The sequence below is a fragment of the Neomonachus schauinslandi genome, chromosome 9 (genome assembly GCF_002201575.2).
Source record: "Neomonachus schauinslandi chromosome 9, ASM220157v2, whole genome shotgun sequence".
In the NCBI taxonomy this organism is placed as follows: domain Eukaryota; kingdom Metazoa; phylum Chordata; class Mammalia; order Carnivora; family Phocidae; genus Neomonachus; species Neomonachus schauinslandi.
The window spans coordinates 59386118-59407910 of record NC_058411.1 but is presented as its reverse complement, the minus strand read 5'-3'; the positions used below and the strand labels follow the sequence as shown (position 1 = coordinate 59407910).

Genomic DNA, 21793 nt, shown 5'->3' with positions numbered 1-21793 from the left:
TAAGGGGGCTTTTCTTGATGGTTCAACAAGAGCTCTTCCAGCAGAATAGGGAAATGGGGAGAACAACGACACTGGGAGCACGGTGGGGTTCGCATTCCCATCTACTTAATTAACAGTGTGATCTCATTTAATCTGTTTTGTGGCCTCTTATTTAATGTAAGTCTCTGTTTTATCTCTTGTAGCACTGGGAAGATATCTCCTTTATATGGTTATTGTGGTGCTTGGATGTTGTGAACCCTCAGCAAATGGTGGGAGGAGCTGGAGAACCGTGGTCTCATCGCTCCCTTTCCCTTCGAGGATCCTCTTTGCAGTTTCTGGTTTTCCCTCCCCAAAGCAGGGACCGGTCACAGAACCTGGTCCTGAGTAACCCCTGGGGATTCCAAGAAGATCCATTCTGCAGTGCTTGGAAGATGAGCTTTGGGTGGATCATGAGAAGACTGATGGTCGAGTTTGCCTTGGAGAGTGGTAGAGAAAGGTATGGGGATTTGGAACCCAGTGAGGAGTTGAGGGTGGAGAAGGAACTGGAAGAGGAAACTAAAAACTTCGGGCAATCAAAGCTCCCATGGATTTTCAAAGGCCTTTCCCAACCTTTGCAAAAATTACTGTGGGAGCGCAATCAAATCTGACACCTGTAGGTGTCGCTATGACGAGGTGACTCGGCCGGGAGAGCGGTAGCCAGGGACTCCCAAGACCCTGACTCTGCTCCCAGCCCCCGCTTCCTGTTTTCCGAGGGATGGTGAGGACAGTGCAGCAAGATTATCTGCTTTCACGGTCCGCGCAGGGCTAGTTGGTGGTGGACTTCGTCCAGAGAAAGAGACAGGTTGGAAATCCCGCATCTCAACCGCACCAAGCTGGGCAGCTCCACCAATCTCTGTCCATTGCCCGGGTGCGAGGACTCCCCGGGAGGGAACCGCGAAGTGAGCCAGCTTGTTCTCTGCATCACTGAAAATGGGAGGAACGCTCGTGCTTAGCTCCAAGACTGGCCCACAGGTTGATTCTGGCTCCCTGAAGCCTGCAAGGCAACCCCAACCTCACAAGAAAGGGGCATTCATCGTAATCTGACCGAGATGGGGACCCCGAAGGGTGTGCTTCAGAGCCGAAACCAAGGCTTAGAGGTGCGGCCTGGTTCGCATTTATCTTTTCCGGACAGCCTTTGGGCCAGTCGGGTCCTCGAAAGGAGGCAGCCCCACTGCCCTCACAGGGACCCTGAGGGCAGGGTCTTTAAGAGCCCCGCAAACCTGCTTTTCCCACACGCAGCTGCAACTTTCTTGAGCTGCTTCAGCTCAAGGCTGTAGAGTGACGGCGGGCGGTGTCCTCCTCTCCTCACCGAGCGGTGTGGCTTCTACAGATGCTTAGACCCAGGCAAGGCGAAGTGCCTCCTCCCTCTGACTGGAGGCTCAGCCCGGCCTCCCCGAAGGGATCTTCCCTGCCCCTGCCCCCAACCGGGACCCGTCCTTGATTGCACTTGCCGGGCGGCAGCCACAAGTTTTGACCCTTGCACAAAAAATGTGTTCTCTTTCATTTGCGGATTTAATAAACAAATGTAACCATATCACATGGGGCTCCGCGCCGTCCTTCTGAAAGCAATTCCGCTGTTGAAAACTGAAAAATGGGTGTAATTTGTGTTCAGAAAGTGATGTTAGGGTCATGGCAATTTCCCGGGCCGTTATTTATTTTTACTTTAAAGTCTTTAGGGAAGATTTGCTTATATACTCGGAAACCTTCCAATGCGAGGGTACCAGCAATCCAGTTCGCCTTCAACGCGGGGGGTGGGGGGTGGGGGTGGTGGTGGTGGAGAACAATTACTGAGTGACGCTAATATGGGGAAACTGAAAAGAAATGTCGATTGTTTTTATTGTAACAGAAGGAGTGAACAAACAGAAAAACCAACCCCGGGTGATCGGAAACAGGCAGGCGGGGAATTAAAAACGGGTTTCGGGCGGCAACAGGCCCCTCCCCTGCCCTTGGAAGGAGAAAGCGGGTAAGGAGCGCTCTCGGCCCCGGGGGCCCATCCCACGGCCCGCAGCGGGATTTCCGCGCTCTGGCGGGACCCTGCTTGCTACGGCCCTCTGGGGAAAGGGTCTTGAATCCTAAGCATCGTCGGCAGGAAGGCGGAGAGGCGACAGGGAGGCTTTGGCGATTCTCGGAGAATCTTCTGGGCTCCTTCTGGAGGCCGCCTCCCCCATCCCCCGCCTCCACTTGGGCTGATTCGTCCCGCGGCGTCCGCAGCCCGGCTAAGTCCAGGCCTGCAGGTCAGTGTGTGGGCACCCCCACACCCCAACCCAGGGGGCCTGGCTGGGGCTGAGGGCCCTGGCGGTCTGTCTCTCCCTCGCCCCAAAGCTTTTCCCTCTAGCCGCCGCTCCCGACTCCGCCCGCGGCTCCACGCGCAGATCCCTCCTGGCCCGCAGCTCCGGGTGGACCTCGCTCGCCTTGGCCACAGGGTGCGCTTCCGGCTGCCACGTGCCGCAGCGGGCGCTGGGAGGTTGAGTAGGCGGAGGAGCGGCCGCTGACCCCGAGGGGCCGGGACCGAGCAGTGGGCAGATCGGGGTTGGAACGCGTGGCCCCGGCGTTAGCAGCGCAGTGTGGCGAGGACTGAAGTCCGGCCTCTTTTTCTCTACGCCGCGCTCAATCTTTCACTTACCCTGAAACAGCTCCCTTGGGAGAACCGGACTCGAGATCTTGTTTCTATCTCATTCCCTCCTCACAAGGCTGGAAGAAGTCACTGTGCTCCGAAAACCCGTCCCGGAGCTCAGACCCTGCCTCCTCACCTTCCCTGGAGCTCCCTGGGCAGGGCGAGAAGCGGGCACCGTCGCCTGTGCCTGCCCGGGGTCCTGTCCCCAGGAGGAGGCAAGTTGTTAGAATCTGCCCCTTAATGTTCTTCTCTGCCAACTCTGCTCTCCATAAATGCAACCGGGAGCAACAGGACCCTTCTCACGCGCACACGCACGCCCTCTCTCATTCTCGCCCCCAGCCGCAGTCGTAGCTGACCTGCAGACCCCGGGTAGCAGCCCAGGGCGTCGGTCAGGGTCACAGAGCTGGGGAAGAGTTCCCCTGCCTCAACAGCCTGTAGCGCCGGGGTCTCACCTTGGCGGTCCCTGGGCGGGCGCCGTCTGCCGGGCTGCGCGAGGGCGGCCTCGGAAAGAGCTAGATTCCTGTTCCTTCTGGTTGTCTCTCCTCAGATCCCGCTAGTGCCGAGAGGGGGGCGCCACAGGTTACCGTCCGCGGCACTGCGACCGCTGACAGATTTATGAAGACTTTACAGCATCTGGCCTGGGCCCGCAGTGGCAGGGCAGGAGTCCAACCCAAGGGGTGCGCTGCGAGCTAAAGTTCCCCCAGCCGCGTGCTCGGGCCGAGCTGACCCTGCAGTCCCCGGCCCTGGCTCCCCTCTGGGCCGTGGACACGTCTGTCCCCGTCGGTGTCGAGCGTAGGGTTTCTCTCCACCCCGTGTAGCCCTCTCCTTCCCACCCTCCCCCGCTAGCTTCCAGTCTCCCACTGAGTAAATATTTACCCAGAGAACGGGTAGCCTCTTGGAGGAGGCCTCGACAGCACCCTGGGAAGGGCTTTGGGCTTCTCCCCGGCCTGTGTCAGCTGCAGGCCTTACTGGTTGTGTTTTGGTTTGGTCTTTTAGAAGAAATTCCTTTAGTAGACATTTTTTCCGATCTCTTTGTAATCTTCCGGGTCCGCAGCGGGCAGTAACCAGGGAGCGCTAACCCCAGCTGCCCCTTGGCTCTTTCTCGAAGTCCTGCGTCCCTAGGCCCACCGTCGAGGCTTACCAGCCCTTTAGGTTTCTCTCTCTCCCTCCCTCCCGCCTGCCCGCCTGCCCGCCTCTAGCCCTCGAGTCCTCTTTCCCCTTTTCAGGTCACCTATCTCTCGCTCGGGCTCTTCGATTTGCCTGCTACCTGACCATAGCACTCAGTGTGCGGCCCCGGGAGGGTTCAGCATCAGCACCTTCCTCTAGGATCCCTCGCCTCTATCTGTCCCCTGAAGCTTCGACTCTTTTTGCCGCCCAAGCTCGGGCCTCAGTTTGCCGCGGGTTCTTAGTGTCCCCAAGCACCGACGATTCTTCGTGGGCTGCTGGGAATGCGCTGAGCTGAGAGCACCGAACACCCGCAACCCGCGGGCGTGATGACCGCCTGCGGGGCTCCAAGGAACTGGGGGAAGGGGTGCGCCACAAAGATAATGCGCGGCCGCGGCCAAGTCCAACAGGTGGAAATGGAGAGATAGTAGCAGACCTGTTGGAGAGCACGGGACAAGTCAGGCAGCTGAAGGAGTTTAGAGGCAAACGAGAGGGATTTGTGTTTAGGTCCACCTAGCCGGAGCTCTAAACAGTGGGCGAGTCTTTGGATCGCTCCGGCTTGGTGCTGTAGAACCACTAAAACCCTCATAGAGCGCATAGACCCACATCCGGGCACCGGGTCTTGCCAGCCAGAAGGTAGAACCGCCCTTTACGGACACTGCAGCCCAGCAAATTCCGCGAGGAGCTAACTGAGCTCACGAGCTGAGTCGAGTCCGCGCGAGAGGTAGCTGTGAGTGTCTGTGGGGGGAGGGGTCAGGGAGCTTCTTGATCGAGAAGCCCAGCATGTTCAATCTTTCACAGAAACCTCAGTCGTAGGCACCTCTCTGATATCTCAGTCTCAATTAATTTGCACCCAATCCCCAGGAAAGAATTGCTGTATTAAAAATCTTGGATTCTCCAAGGACCTCTGCGTGGTAAAATACCAGGCGGTGCCAAACAATAGGTATTTGGGGTCAGACCCGGGTGAAATCGCTGTCAAGTCAAACTGCGAGATTTTAAACAATTGGAACAAACAAATAAAAAGACAAGTTCAAGTATTTCTAGCTGTGAGACTTGTAAAAGAATTAAGGGTGTTTGAATGCATCTTTATCTTTTCATTCTTCTTACCTATAAACTTGAAATCAGACTGCGGCCCCAATCACAGAAGCATGGGGCTCTGGAGGTGGCTCTTCGTTTCAAAAAGCACAGATGATCATTCATTTTTCTGGCTTCTTGTCACTTACTGGCCCCGAATCTGGGCCCAGTCAGCTGCCCTGTATGTAGTAGACCAGAGCCGCACACACATCCCTCAGGACTGTGGGAGGATCAACAGGAATCCTGTGTGCACAAGAAGTAGCAGTATCAATATCCTCGACCTGAAGCAGTCCACACACCCAAGTTCATTAAAGATGTGCCCCATCTTGGTTTTAATCTTGATGAGCGTCCTCCATAACCCATACTCAAAATGTGATTAACTTTGGCTGCCAAAAGGAGTACTGTACACTTTAGACTTAGTGATCACTTTAGTGATCGAAAGTGAAAATTCAGAAGTAGGTTGACTCTCAGGGCCTCTGGTAGCTAAACGGAAGACGGGGGAATTACATAAATGTGCAGGCTCGGTGTTCAACTTTCTTGGGACCAAGTCTCTTTCATTAAACAAACCCCTTTTGCTGCGGTTCGCTGGTGAGGGGAAGACGGCAAACCTTGGCATCAAGTACCAGCAGACCAGCAACCCGGCTGAGCGCAGTGGCGCGCTGGCCTCCAGGGAGAGTGCCTCAAGCACAGGCAATCGTCGACGTTGGCTGTGAGCTAGCTTTAGCCGCGTGTGCTTAAGTTCTCCGCATATCGCGCGCGGCCACATCCTGGAGTCTGCGTGGCTAAGGTTTGGCCCCGCGCTCCTGGATGAACCTACCAGAAACTGCGTTGGGGGGATGGGGGGCTAGTCCCGGGAGCAGGAGAGGGGTCTCCACCTGGCGGTCACAGTGGCCTCCACCTGTGGCTCGGCCTCCCATTAACCTCCTGGTCTCTCCGATCGGCCTACCGTCTCACACCTGAGCTCTCGCCACCTGGCATAGGCTGGAGTGAGGAGGTATCATCCCCCGGTAATAGCGTCCTTCTCCAGGCAGCCCCTGGAGGCCTGCATGACAGGCTATTCTAAGAAGCACCCCCCTCCCCCACCCGACGGTGACCCCCACCTCCCACCTAGAGTTTTAACTTAAATTCTGAGGCGTCTGTTTTCCCCTCCCCCCAAGTCTCCTCAACTCCTTCCCCCTTAGAGTCTCTCATATTCCGACCAAATGATTTCATTTGCTTATTCAGCATTTTTATCAGCTTGATTTTGTTGTCTGTTTGCGCTGCCCCTAGGAAGGTGTCAAAACACCCATTTTCATTGTATTTAGTCACCCAGGTGCAGAGCAAGCTTGAAAGAGACAGCGGAAGGACTTTCCCGGACTGCACTGTCGCTCAGCGGCCCGCACCAATCACCACGCAGCTTGACCTCGGGCCCTCCTCTTTGAGGGCGTGTCCCCAGTGAGTGATAGACGGAGCCGCCCGGCCCAGCTCAGGCCAGCCCACGTTGCTGCTTAGATTGAAATGCAGAACTCTAGCCTCTTTCAACGGGGCACAGACTTCCTTTTACTCCTTCCTTCTGCACTCTCGCCGCCTCCTCCCGGGAAGAAGCGGAGGCACCGGCTGCCCGGGGCAGCGACAAGCCGGGCCACTGAGGCTGTGCGAAAAGTTTCTTTTTGGGAGCTCGGAACTGGGGCCCCGTTGGTGTATAGCTCGGAGCAATGGGTGAGTGGCGGCGGGGGACGCTGTCAGAGCCGGGAAGGGAGGGAGCGAACCAGAGGGCGAGGGAGGAAGGGAGGGAGCGCGAGGGCGCGCACCACTGAGCGCTCACACTCTTCTTATTGACTTTGCTCGTGTTCCTACAAGTTGTTAGAAACACGCTAAGGGTCAGGGCACACAGCAGTTCAGTATGAACGCTGGCTACTGGGTTGCTGTTGATGCCATTTTCTGATATTAAAGGAAGAGAGCGGTGGCATCAGCAAGCTCCGTAGCCTCAGTGCGGACCAAGTTTTGTTTCACACAAACTCACGCACTCAGAACAGGAAAAAAAATCCAAACCAACTGTAGTTTCTCCTAGACCTTGTCTAATTGCTCCAGGCCCCCAGGCGGGGCGCTGGGGCTCAAGGGGTAGCAGCCCAGAGACTTTAGCGCCGAGAAGCCAAGAAGGAGCTGGTTGCAGGCGTCAAGACCGATTTCCCCGCCTGCTTCGGAGGCTTTTGAACACTTGGAGCGGCCCCGCGTCTCACCACTTTATTTGCTTGTAGTGGCCGCAGACACCACTGGAATGGGGGGAGGGGGTCCGACTCGACCTTAGTGGTTTGGGGCCATTGGGCAAGGCTCGGGGGCAGTAGGGTTTGGGAAAAGCCCAGGTCCCGAGTCCCGGGTGGGTGCATCTGCCCTGCCTTCTGACGTCGGCGGAGGCCGAGTGGTAAACGGCTGTCCCAAACTGCCGGTGCGCGTCCCCGCGCGCCGTGTGTTCGTTTTGCAGAGCCAGCCTTTGGGGAGGTGAACCAGCTGGGAGGAGTATTCGTGAACGGGAGGCCGCTGCCCAACGCCATCCGGCTTCGTATCGTGGAACTGGCCCAACTGGGCATCAGACCGTGTGACATCAGCCGCCAGCTACGGGTCTCGCACGGCTGCGTCAGCAAGATTCTGGCGCGCTACAACGAGACTGGCTCGATCTTGCCAGGAGCCATTGGGGGCAGTAAGCCCCGAGTTACCACCCCCACCGTGGTGAAGCACATCCGGACCTACAAGCAAAGGGACCCTGGCATCTTTGCCTGGGAAATCCGGGACCGCCTGCTGGCGGACGGCGTGTGTGACAAGTACAACGTGCCCTCGGTGAGCTCCATCAGCCGCATCCTGCGCAACAAGATCGGCAACTTGGCTCAACAGGGCCATTACGACTCATACAAGCAGCACCAGCCGGCACCACAGCCGGCGCTGCCCTATAACCACATCTACTCGTACCCCAGCCCCATCACGGCGGCCGCAGCTAAGGTACCCACGCCGCCCGGGGTGCCTGCCATCCCCGGCTCGGTGGCCATGCCCCGTACCTGGCCCTCCTCCCATTCCGTCACCGACATCCTGGGCATTCGCTCTATCACCGACCAAGGTAAGGGCTCAGGGGCCGGATGGTGTGGATGTGCAGAGCCTCCCTCTGCACCCTCGCTGATGTCTCTGTTATCTGCGGCCTCCGGGCCCGGGTCTATCCCACCACCTGAGGCTTTTTCCTTTGGAAACTAAGGAGTCCTCCCAGGGGGTGTTCTGATCTCATTAACTTGAAATTCATGCCCTCCGTTTCCTTACCACACACAGTCTCCTGCCTCATCTCAAACTACCAGACCCATAACATCCCCCCATCCCCAACACATGGTTCGCATTTTCCACCCTCCCCCGCCTCTCGCGCCGCTGCAGCCTTAGACCGGCTCGCTCACTTGGAGAGCGCGGCCCGGGTCGGACTTGGGGCGCAGCCCGGGAGGCCTGAGCGGGCGTGGGGCTGCTGGCTGCAGACACCGCTGCGGACAGTTTGTTTGGGGATCAGATGCGGCCGCGAGGAGTTGGGCACCCTGTGGAAATTGCAGTATTCTTGGATTCTGGCAATCAGGCCAAATTTGCTCAGGCAGGAAGTTCAAATGTCACCTAATTGGTTTCATTCTTATGCTTCACTTCATTTTCCTCGGAAACGGAGGTCCCGAAGTTACTACTAGTAACTTGCATGTTACTGCATTGCTCTTTCTGGGACTAATTTTCTGCTTTATTTCTCTCTCTCTCTCTCCCCCTCTCTCTTTTTCCTATCGCCCCCACCTCTGGCCTTTATCTTAACAGACTTCACTATATGTATCTTAGGAAGTGGCACCAACCACTGCTGTGATGGGAACAAAATGCAGGGTGATTTCATCACGTCCTCTCTTCTTTCCTGGTTTCCCCAAGCCTGTGGATTCCCTTGAGGGCCCCCCAGTCCCTGGGGATGCAAGTGGACATCTAGTACCTGCATTTTCGGCGGTGCCACCCCCACTGTTCCTTTCCTTTCTCACCCTTGACCTTGCTGGGTAGCAAGTGTCTTTTCTGCTTGGTAAGAACCATTCCCTGAGCCCTCCTGCACAGTTGGGCTTCCACAGACCAGACTTTGTTTTCCTTTACTTCATAATTAAACAAAACAACAACAACAGCAAAGAAACTGGCATTAACTTCTTTCTCGGTAGGGGGAAAAAGCCAAAATGTCTTAGACACAGAATTTAAAGAATACAGAGATCAGAGCCCACCGTTTTAATTTCTTAGCCGAAAGTTTAAAAAGTGCAGGGGAAAAATTAAGTAGGGAAAAGGGGGGGAATAGTTCCTTTAATTGTTTCCTGCCTTTTTCTGTTGCCACCACATTGGCACAATTATCTTTTTAAGTAATTAAAGCAGAGCCCTGATTTCTCATCTTCTTGTTTGCTGCCTGTGAATTTACAAGATTCTTCGAGGAGCTCAGTTTTGTCTTATTCGGAGCTGGTTGGAGCTTTAGTTGGAGAGAGTTTGCCCTTGATTTATAGGATAAACTGACCTCACTGACATTTAAAGGAAGCCCCTGTTCATGGGAAAGTGTGAGATCAGCAGAAATGGGGGCTCACAGGGGGATCTCAATTTCTTAAGATAACTTCAGGCTTGTGCCCACCAATTGCCTTTTGTCTGGGAAGGCAAAGAGAGACTGGCAGTTCTTTGCCAAAACGCAGTTTCCTGGTGCAAATTGGAACACAATCTAATTCTTTGGAGGGGGGGAATAGGGAAAAAAGACTGACAGAGTTGATCTTCCCTGGGGATTCTACAATCAGACCAAGTATCAGTTGGAAAAGTAATGGATTATATGCAGAGGAGCAATTTTTTATTCTAGATGTTGTTGATTCTGGATGCCAGCTTTAAACAACCTGTTTTCTGACAAATCTGTGACTATAAAATGATTATTTCTATAAGTGATCAATTTTACAAATGATCATTTCTACAAATCAAAGCACTGTGTCAGATGGAAGTATTTAAAATCAGGTTGTAGTGGCTTTGTCAAAACTTCAGTCCTCCACCTATAGGTTCCAAAGACAAAAACATATTGCTCATAGTCTTCAAATATCTTTTCTTTAAAACTGCACTAAGTCATTTAAAGATGGCAGTGATTCAATAGGCACACTTCTAGGTATTGTGGTAATCAGTTTACAGCATATAATTCTCTTTGTATCTCTATTAAGAACATAAAGGATAAATGACAGCGTTACTCCCTTTTTAAAAACACTTAATTCTGCCTTCATTTCCTTAACTTTTTATTTCATTAAAAAAAAAAAAACCCTCTCTCTTATAACCTTACCACTGACGCTGGTGGCATTTACAGTGGTAATTGTAGTATTTACTTTTTAAGTTATATGCACATAACCTCACATACTTAATGTGTAGACATAGAGCATCAAAGGTAGTCACATATAAATTATGCACACACAAGACAAACTATGCATGTACATTTTGCATGTGCATTGTGGGTATCTTGTAGTTACTTGTTTGCAAAGGACTTTGTAGGTCTTTTGTCTCATCTATTGACATAAGTACTAGATCCCCACAGCACGGTGAGCACTTTTCTGGATGTCTCTGAGCACCGGCCCAGGCCAAGGACGGTTAGGCCAAGGGCGCTCCTCTCTCCCTTTTCAGTCCGCACCAGTCCCCGTTTTCGTCAATCCCGAGTCGACCCTGGGTTAGGACTGGGACGAACAGCGCATCCAGCTTCACGTGTTTCATTCCTCGATTTAGGAAAACTCTCAGGTTCCTTGCATTCGATTTCCCGGGGGAATGAGGAGGGGAGGAGGAAATCAAAGGCTGTTGAAAAGGGGGGGGGAAAAAAAATCTTCCCGCAGGCGTGGGTGAAAGAGCTGGGAGAGGCCTACTCTGAGGAGAGTAAACTTCGCCGGGCCCTGGGCCTGGAAGCCGGCGAGGCCGCGCCTGGGCCCGGCGCCCCCGGGAGGTCGAGGGCAGGGGTCGGAGCCCTGGAGCTCGCGGGTCGCGGCTTCGGGCCGCGTCTCAGGAGGGGGCGCGCGGGTTGGATCTCCAGCTTGACGCCTCCTCCTCCTCCCCAGGCGTGAGCGACAGCTCCCCCTACCCCAGCCCCAAAGTGGAGGAGTGGAGCAGCCTGGGCCGGAACAACTTCCCGGCCGCCGCCCCGCACGCGGTGAACGGGCTGGAGAAGGGAGCCCTGGAGCAGGAAGCCAAGTACGGCCAGGTGAGGAGGCGAGGGCCCCGCCGGGTGGGCCGCTTGGCGGCGGGGGTCTGGGCGACGGGGGACCCAGTTCCTTTCGGAGCCTCGACCTAGGGGAAGCCCAGGCCGACCACCCGTCACTGCCGGGAGTCCTATCCCGGTCGGCTGAGGCGGGACCGAGGCCCGGACCGTCCGGGGCGGAGTTGAGGCCTCGACCCCCCGCCAGGAGCCCAGGAGCCCGGGGTCCTGGGGCGGTGGAAGCGCCTCCAGGCCTGCGTGGCCTCTGCAAGCGCCGGGAGGCCGCGCCCGAAGCCCACGGCGCTGCTCGCACAGGGGCTGGTGACCCACGCGAGGCGCGTCCGCAGGGCCGGGCGACCCCGCTGGGTTCTCAGGGCGACGCCCGCCGAGCGCACGCTTGCGGGTCTGTGGGCTGCGGGGTCCGCACGCTCGGACATTTCTCGGGCCGTGGCTCCCCGAAAGCAAACAAACGAGGCTCGCCCTGCGATAGTGAAGAGAGGGCAACCAGATAAACTTAATATTACCATTTCCCGATTAAAGGTCACGGTGTAATCTCCCAAAGGAGGTTTGTGAGAAAAACCTCAAATTATACGGACTGGCTGTGGACCGTTTAATTTTTCCTTCCCTCTGTTCCTCCCCCGACTCTGCAAAAGAAAAATTAAAACACTCGTGTTTTTTTTTCCCCCTGAGAAAAACTAAGCAACCACCACCACAAAAGCCCTAGAGTTTTAAGTCTAAATTCATCACCAGGATGGAGTCTGGAGCTCAAAGCTCTGAAAAGCAAGCAAACAAACACAGATCTTAAGGCAGCCTAAGGTTTCTTAGAGCAGATCTGGGTAGATTTGCAAATTTCTTAATACCAAATTCTAATTCCAAAGCCTCAAAATACCCAATTTTCGTTTTTATTATTGTGAAGTCATAGAACTCTTAGTGTTTTCTTATCTGTCAAAATCAGCGTTTTACTTGTTACTTTTGTTCACTTGGGAAAAAATCCTAATCCTTGTTTTCTTGAACAAACACCATTTCCATTTCCTTTTCTCTCCCTTATTTTGCTAAAACAGAGTCAGATACATATTAGTAGCTCTCCCATGACAAATATCCCAGAAAATAGCAGCGAAGAAAGAGTCCCTTTCCCGAGTATGTTTCTACTGTAAAGAATGCCAAGGAGAAATTATATGAAAACTTGCCATTTTCTTTTATAAAAAGCCCTTCATTCATAAAGAAGAGGCAGTATAGCATTGGTTAGGAACTCCGATCTTCTGGTACCATTGTCACTAAAGCAAGTTATTTAACCTTTTAGCACCTCCATTTCTTCATCTTTAAAAGGGGGAAATAATAGTCCCAACCTCAGGAGATGTTGTGAAGATTCAGTGAGATAATGCAGCCGTATGGCACATAGTAAGCTTCCATTTAATAGTACCTGTGGTTATAAATGGCGGTTGGAGATTGACTTTTAAAAACAAGCAATTTTTTTTTCTTTTGGTGAGAATAGACTTTATTCAGAGAGCTCATAGCCAAAAAGTGCCAAGGCATTTTGTTACAAACGTTAGAAGGAGTGTTTTTAAAGCACCTAGCATAGTAGCAAGCATTTAATAGGTGCTCAGTAGTTTTTATTGGGTCATCATTTGTTATAATAACATCAGGAAGTAAAGAGTTGAAAAATAGTTTTTAATTCTCACATGTAGTTGATAAACCCAGTTTATATATAAAGCAGTGTCATAATTCAAAAATCCTTGGTTATTTCGTTTTTTTCTCCCTCGAATTATAGATCTAGTGTTTATACTCATTTAGAAATGGTTAATTTATACACACATATCAAAACCACACAGACAGGTTTAAAATAAAAATAGAAGACTGATTCAAATAATCTACTCTGTATATTCTGAACATTAAAATTGATTACATTTAAACACTAAATATTATATCACTAAATTATGAGATTTATAAAAGCAAGCAAATGAAAGACGCAAGTGGCCAAATAAGTATTATTCTAAATACATAAGAGAACAAGTTAATTTTTTTTCCAGAAGAAAAAGATATTTATATCTTAAATTTGGAAACTTCTTTTTTTTTAAAGATTTTATTTATTTATTTGAGAGAGAGAGAGACAGCACAAGCAGGGGGAGGGGCAGAGGGAGAAGCAGACTCCCTGCTGAGCAGGGAGCCCTGACAGGGGGCTCAATCCCAGGACCCTCAGATCAGGACCTGAGCTGAAGGCAGACCAACTGAGCCATCCAGGCACCCCAAATTTGGAAACTTCTTAATTGCAGTATGCTAATCTTCTGCATTGCCATGTAGTAATATAATTCAGATGATGTAAAATTTCAAAACTTGAAAAGTTTCTAAGCACAATTAAATCAGTGGTTACTCTATTATAATTATCAAAATTGTGCTTAATGATGAAGGTGTGCTGAGTAGGCGCAGAAACTGAGGCTGTGTCATTTTGTGAGCAGTTGTGGAATTTAGACATTGATTTCCTTGAGTGTAAAATTCTATACTAATACTTGCTCATAAACAAAAAAGCAATGGTAAGGTGTGTTGTGTGTATATATATGTGCATTTCTCTTACCAATATTCAAAGGGCAGCTTTATTTTTAAAAGTTATTTTTCAAAATGTTATCAGCATAAGTACACTTTTACAACAAAAATGTAAACTTAAGAAACATTTCTCCTCTATTTGTATTATGAACAAAATTTGAAAGCTTTTGACAAATTCTCAAAAATTATGCACATAATACTTTCAGGGCACTTATAATTTTTATTAAATAGTGCAATATTATCTGATCCCAGTTTCAATTTAGTATATAGAGGAGGAAATTGAGAATTCAGAATCCTAGGAATTAGAGCATAATCTTTTCCCAGAAGACACCTGTAAAATTACCAAAGGGACTGAATTGACAAGTGATTGTAGGTACGTGATTACCGTAATCTAGAGTTTCTATTTTCAGTTTAAACTGCAAAAAAAAAAAAAAAAAAAAAGAAAAAGAAAGATGCCTGATCGCTAGTAATTAGAAGCTTATGTACATTTCAGCTGTATACACACCTATCTTTTGTTTTTTAAAATACTAATATAGAATATTCAAGCTTGTCTTACTGATTAATACTACATTGAAGTCAATATTTTATATTACCATTCAGAAGTACTTATTATCTACCCTTTGGGATAGAAGAAGAAGAAGATTTATTTGTTTGGCTTTTTTCACCTGCATTTAATATTGGGCCAGAAATCCTTAATCTCATCTAATTCTGAATGGCAACCATGTTCTCTTGTTCTTAATGCTGGTTCTCTTCTGTTGAAAACAAAATCTCTACTGAATGCAATTGCATGGCAAAGAAAAGGGGGGGATTGGAATATATCTACCCTTTTACATGGTACTTAGTGAATTAATGCTTCATTTAATTTAAAAAGTCTATAAATAGTTGTATAGTTCTTGACATTTTCTACAATTGGGCATACTTTCTCAGAAAAAATATATTGCATATCTGGTACTCTAACTGAAATAATCTGAATGTTAGATTTACAAGCTTTGAGTATCTCCAATTTTGGGTAGTGTATGTTAACTCAGACAGCAAGTTTAATATCACGTTAGCTACAGATTGAAATGCAGAGATGGGGAATAGTCTATACAAACTTGAACTTAAGAAAAAGTTTAGTTTTAGAGTTAAACGAGTTGTGAAAATGGTTGGATTCGGAGGCAAATTAATCTGGAATTCTTACGGAACATTCATTTGTGTATTGTATTTGAAATAAAGATAGTATTTCAGAATCATGAATATAATTTTCTAGTGCATTATTTTAAACACTGGTTGTCCTTCAGACATACTGTTTTCATGAAAATATAAATGAAGTTGCACTGGATTTTTCATCATATGAAATAAAGTTAATTTTTGTCTTAAATAATTTATAATTTTATAGAGAATCCAACTGTTGGCAAATGCCAGTAGAGAGACTTGAAATTCATGATGTTATCTATTATGAAAAACATTCCTTGACCTGGGTTGCTTTTAACTATTTGTGTCTTAAAACAAGATTAATGATTATGTAGTAGTAAAATGTGTCATATAAAATACAAAAAAAAGTAATTTGAAATTTTTTCAAGGCTACCTTAATTTCGATATTTTGGAAACATGAAACTTAGGAAAAAAATTTAAATAGCAGCTTTCCATTACCTAAAGACATTTAGATCTGCAGTGTGATAACTCAGTATAAATAAGATCTTTTTGGATGAATGTTGAAACCATACTTTACAACCGTCATTTCACTTTCTGAGATTGTTTCACTAGGTCATTGCATAATGAACTGGGAAGGGTAGAACAACAGTCAAACAAAATGATTACACTGAAAAAAAAGGGAGAAAATCTTGTTTATTCTCCAATCTGAAACTTTCTTGCTAATGATATGGAGGCTAAATTCTAGGTGAAGCACATCTCAATTTGTGGCTAAATCTACTTTATGATAAAGCCAAAGTAAACTCATTTTATCATAAGGGGAGGACCAGGTAGAACTGATGAGCGGATGAAAGATTGTGGGTATAGGACTTGGCAGTGCTATCTGCATTTTCTTCAAGAGAGAAAATGTTGAGTAGACAATGCCCTGAATGTGAAGACTACTGGTCTGTAACTTGTAATTTCCAGACAGTTGTCATACCAGTTTTTTTTTTTTCTTGTGGTCAGAAGTGTTTGGATATTAATGCATTTCCATTTTCGGGGGGCGGGGTGGTGAATAAATAGAACAAGCATAAATCAAATAGTGAAGGGCTACGTTAGAACTTTTTATTTACTTTTTTCAACAGCTTTACTCATGTTGCTTACTTAAAGTGTAACACCAGTTCTGTGATAAAGAGTGTCTAGTTTTCCTGTTGTTGTTTTGTTTTTTTTTTAAAGCAAGAGTATCGCATCTTCTGCTTTCAAAAGGCTGCACTAACTTAGGTATACAAATGATTATGAAACACCTATGACGCGTCCAGTTTTATGAGGATGTTGAAATGATTAAGGCAAGCTCCTGTCCTCAAACTGTTTGTGGTCTAGCTCTCGGCTAATACAGCTTCTCAACGTACTAATTTGAAAACATATTTTTAAAAAGTGACAAATCTATATTTCTAACATTTTAGAACAAGTAAAATGAAAACTCATGCTTTCATTCAAGCCTTAACTGGACATTGTATTTTATGTGTTTTTTTCTAGACTATTTCCTTTAATGACAGTGAGATAAAATCTGTCTTTTTCTAAAAACATTCAACAAAGCAAGTAACTTACTCTTTTTAGGGTATGCAGTTTGGTATATTTTACTTTGAATTCGTAAATCTCATTCTCAAAATTATGTAGAAGAGAGTTTGCTTCAGGGAGGATCCTTGTATAGTTCTCTGGGGGGAGAGGATTCTCATGGCTTTTATGGAAGATCCACATAAAAAAAGGGGTTGATGGATTGAGGTCTTATTTATGGAATCTTTAGGTAAAGTCATTTTCAAAAATGAGATTTCCATTACATGCCCATTGCTGGGGTTTCATTTGGAAAATTTGTTTACTCTTCTCTGGGGATTCCGTATGTTGGTTGATTTATAAATCATATTTACAATCCAATTAAATAGAGTAATTTAGCATGTTTGCTCCCACTATATTTATGGTGTACATTTGGTAGTCTCTACTTAGCCTAACTAGCTTTTCAGATTAATTACATGCCCTTCACTGAAAACATTAAACAGATTTGGGAAGTTTAAGTCATGTACTCTTTTACTGGAAAGAATAAACAAACATCAATGCTACCTGTAGTTGTTTTCCTTTGTGGTGGAAAATTTTACTATTCAGTGATTGCTTCATAAATAACAATTACTTTATCCAGTAGAGATTTATATCTTTTACCGATGTCATGTTTCAAAATTAATAGAAAATCGATAGGTTTATTGAGTCATTAGAATGAATGGATAGTGAAGGTGGCAGGTACATTTTAAAGCATGTTTTTCATCTCATCTTTCTTATGCTGCTTTTTCTAAATTTCTAAATCTGACCTTTAAAAGTAAAAAGGAAAATTAAGACAAAACTTTTTAGCCCCAAATCTGGGTCATAATTTAACCTGAGGGAAAGCTAAGAGTTATTTTTATACTGTTTGAAGATATCTGTGGTTTTTTTTTTTTTTCTTTTACGCAAAGGCTTTTGCCTCCTTGGCAAGATGAGATCAGACCTCCTTAAGCTTCCCCTCTTACTCATCCTTTCTGCAATACAGAGGGACTGCATCACTAAAATGACTCTAAATATGTTGTGGATTTTAGAGAACTCTGAAAACTTAATACTAATACTAACATAAAAGCAAATTTGGTGCCTTAAGTATGAGCAATTGGACAAATATGGAAAAAATTAGTAGTGTTTATTTTATGCTCGACAAACAAATGTAGTCACAGAATAAGTAAGGCACCTGAAGGTAACACAGGCCTAAATCCAGGGTTCTACCTCCCCTTGAATCCCAGGAGCATTATGTAAGATGAGAGTCCAATCCAGCCCAGTTTCTCAGTGGGGGGGATGTTTCAGGGCCAAAAGAAGTGGGTCCACATAAGGGGGCTGTAGACATTGCAACAGAACAGCCAAATAAAGGGGGCACATCAAGGAGCAATTGTTCCAAGGGCAAAGGTGTAAGGGGAGGAAGGGGAAGATGACGAAGCAAGTGTTTCAGAGGAAACGGTAATTGCGGATGATAGAAGAAATGCTAAGAAAAAAGAATGGGCAGGAAAAATTCAGCTGTCATGAAAATTAGAATTCATCAACACATTTTTTTGGCTAACTAGAGCATTGTTTCTGTCATGTATAATATTAAATAGTTTAACCTTATGTACTTATAAAGTGTTGAGCAAAGGTTTTCACTATTTCAAAAATAATTTTAACCTTAACATTCTTATTTTATGATTCTTGGTGACATTGGTGTCAACAGTATAAAATATTAATTAATCTAGAATGGAAGAGGCCAATACAGATGCAAATACGTTTCTATAAGTGGACTAGAATAATTCCTTTTTAAACTCATTTCTTATGGGTTATTGGGAAAATCGTCCACAAACATGATTGGAACTATAATCTCTATGCAATGCTAGATTTCTTCTGCAATTTGATAGCTATCTTACTCATCTTCTGAGAGCCTTAGAGTGTGTCTCCTTTGAGCCATTCTCTGATGAGCCATCCTCAGAAAGGGAGAAAAGATTTTTTTTTTAGAAGTTAAACAGAATGAGGATCTAACAATGAGAATGGGGTTCTAGAAGGAGAATCTTTTACAAGATGTTATCTCAAAAGAAGCTCTAGTTTGATATTAAATTGTGTCTGTCTTTTAATTGTCCTGGAAAAAGCAGGAAAAGATCTGCTACAGAGGATCCCGTGTCAGACAGGGGTGATAACTTCTTCTAACACATGACCATTGACTTGCCAATTGGCCCAGGGTAAATGGCTAAATTCCTTAATCTACATTCTTGCATATAAGAAGAGGCTAAGATTTCATTTATATTTTAAAGTGATGTGCAATGATTTCTTTGTTAAAAAATAGAGCACCATCCTATACATTTTAATTTCAATTGAACATTGCATTGTAATCATTACATATTATCTTATCATTATTATAAACCCAGTAGTTTATAATGAGTTACAATTCATCAGTCTTCATTATTCCATAAAATATGTTGGATATTTCTTGGTGCCTGGGACATAGGACATACTCAAAAAGCCTTAGTGTCCTTTCCCTTTCCTCTGACAACCAGAACAGGGGGTATGTGTTCTTACAGACCGAGTACATAAGGATAATCCCTCTACTTTTATTCTTATTTCGTCAGAAATCCATGAGCAGTGTTAAGTCATACCCATGTGTTTATTCTACTCTCTGTATTACCCTAAACTGACAAAATCATTTTTGAGAGCCCATCATTGCATACGCATAGATGTGGAAGTGAAAATAATAACCAAATGAATTAAATTGGAAAATGATTTCTGTGTGGCAGTCGAATTGGGAAAAGTAATTAACATACGTCTGCTTTTCTTCTAAGGATTGAATCAGTTTTACTATTAGTAATTCTAGTATTTATATTACACTCTCACTAGGAAATATGTTGATATGTTAATTCACATCACATCAGGGAAAAGATTTACTCTTTATTTCTAAATAATGTAGAAATTGAGGGGAAAAAAATAAGTTACTTGGAGGAGGATGCCAAGTGTTCATGCCAGAATCAGGATTAGAAATCAGGGTGTTTTTGTTGTTGTTGATAGTAACAGTACTGACAATAATTCATGGGATGCCAAGAGAGTGCTGGTTTCTGGGCAGAATCGCTTGCCAGGGCTGCTGCATTTTGTTTGCAAACTAAGATTTTACATTTCAATTCATTTCAAGAGATTTATCCATGTAGCTTTTAAAAATTCCTACCACAGGACCCCAAAACTTTGCAAACTGATTTTCCAATTTTAAAACCACACATACTCAGTTCTTTTCTATTCCAAGAGACAGTTTCCTTTTTGATAAAACAGCTCTGGGAAAAAATACCCCCAATCTTCATGTAAAAACTCTTACAAGACAACTGCCTGATTTTGCATGTCCTTTGTCCAACAGGCATTTTCAACCTGACATTTTAAAATATGGCCCATGTTTTATTTAACAAAGGTCGTGTTCATTTTGAGTTTCTAAAGTGACAGCCTACACTCTGTGCCCTTCTTTACTGGAAATGAAAGCTACACCAACCAGGCCCTTCACCAATGCTTCAACAAAAGAGCCTAACAAAACCAAAGTACAGGGAAGGTTGACAAAGGCATTCAGATAGCTGAACAGCTTCTGAGAGTATTTAATCACCATTAATTCTTTCCTCACCCTCTATTTCCTTCCTATAATTCCAAATAGCAAAGCAAATACTGTGAATTTTCTGGTTGTAGCCTCCTCAAAACGTCTGTGGAAGGAATAATGTCTTGTCTTTTGGCATTATGTTTAAGTAGCAAGCCTGGGGATGCGTGTAGAATGTAAGGTTCAAATAAAAAAAGAAATCAGGAAGTAGAGTCAGAATATTGCTGCTACTACTCCTCAGAACTTACATTCTGCCACTTTCTGAAAACCGGTGAAATGTCAACTCCTACAATGTGATTACCTTCACCTCTTCTCTTTTCCTACTCTCAGGCACCAAATGGTCTACCCGCTGTCAGCAGTTTTGTGTCTGCGTCCAGCATGGCTCCTTACCCCAGCCCGGCCCAGGTGTCGCCTTACATGACCTACAGCGCCGCTCCTTCCGGTTATGTGGCTGGACACGGGTGGCAACATGCCAGTGGCACCCCACTCTCCCCCCACAACTGTGACATTCCCGCATCGCTGGCGTTCAAGGGAATGCAGGCAGCCAGAGAAGGTAGTCACTCTGTCACGGCTTCTGCACTCTGATGGGAAATTCTGTCCGCGCGGCAGCTTCACCCCGTCTCCCCTCAGCACACCCTCCCCTTCTTCCCTGGTCTCGGATCCCACCCCTCCCGCCCTCTCGCCCCCAAAGCTGGCTTTACGGACTCACATCCTTTGTGCTGATGACACTTAAATATTTCTTGCCATAACTTCTCTCTTACAGAAAACCTGACATGACTTTAGGATTTGAAAACAAAAGCAATCTTAAGGATTGAATGAGACATTTGTGTTGCCCACACACTGTTTTAACGTAGCAAAGAAACCTGCACCCCTCAAAGGGCTTAAGGAACTTTTAACACTAGTCTTTGGTAAAACCACATGTGTATATTTATTCTAAATCAACCTGAACTTTTGAAACGTGCAATTGTTGAGATTTTGCAAAATCAATAAAGGAAAATACATATAGAAAAAAAGTTATGCTACACCCTCTAATCAAATAAGGTGACCAAATAAGCTTTAATTCATCATTAGGAAACTAATCAATAATTGACTTGTTTGAGTGATGCTTTGTTTATTCTTAAGAGATGACCTCTTTTGTTGGAAAATATAATGTGTGACACAAGCAATATCTGAATTTAGCTCCTCCTGGTGTTTTGACTTGGTTCCAAATACAATAATGTTTATATTTTCTATTAGTTTGTAAATACGGACTCTGGATGGTGCATTTGTGTTTTCATTCCATGGGACATGCCCCCTCCCTCCCACCCCCATCTATTTTTTTCTTTCTTTTTGCAAAGGTGACTTTCTGGCAACGTCTTTGTCTCTGTTTGGTGGTGGGCTGCTCGGGCTCCTGGACCTGGACTTGCCCCAAATTTTGTGTGTGCAGTGAAGGCTTCAACACCTTATGAAGGACCTTTTCTTTCTACAGCAGAGGACTCAAAAACAGATTAAACAAGCCAGTCTCCCATTTTGTATCCTAATCAAACAACACACATGCCAAGCATATAAAGACATGAGGGTGGAAAATATCTGAACAAGAAGGCTTTAAAGGAAGTCACTTAGAAACTTAAGTTTAATGTGAAATGCTTTGCAAAGACACTTAAAATGAACTTTATATTAAGAAAACCACTGTGAAACTAAATTGTACTGTTATTGTTGGCTTACCTGTGTCTTCAGCAATCTCAGCCCAAAATTATGTTGTAATTTAAAGAAAATGGAAAATTCTGCTCTAATGAATGTAAAAACGGCTTGCTGTGAAGTTTACATTGTTGTACAGAAGCATGTTTCACATGTAGGTAAACTGGTGGTGGTATTAGAAATACAAATGCTATTTAATTTTTTTTAATTCCCTTTATTCATTTCTGGAGTTACAGGACATAGT

At 46.0% G+C, this 21793-nt stretch overlaps 1 protein-coding gene across 1 annotated transcript; it reads left to right on the top strand.

Moving 5' to 3' along the window:
• Window positions 1-6518: 6518 nt before the first annotated feature.
• PAX9 (paired box 9) lies at window positions 6519-20526 on the top strand. Its single transcript, XM_021701464.1, has 4 exons — window positions 6519-6568; window positions 7332-7958; window positions 10936-11078; window positions 20203-20526. Exons 1-4 carry the CDS (start codon window positions 6565-6567, stop codon window positions 20455-20457), a joined length of 1029 nt encoding a protein of 342 aa, XP_021557139.1. The 5' UTR covers window positions 6519-6564; the 3' UTR covers window positions 20458-20526.
• The last annotated feature ends 1267 nt before the right edge of the window (window positions 20527-21793 follow it).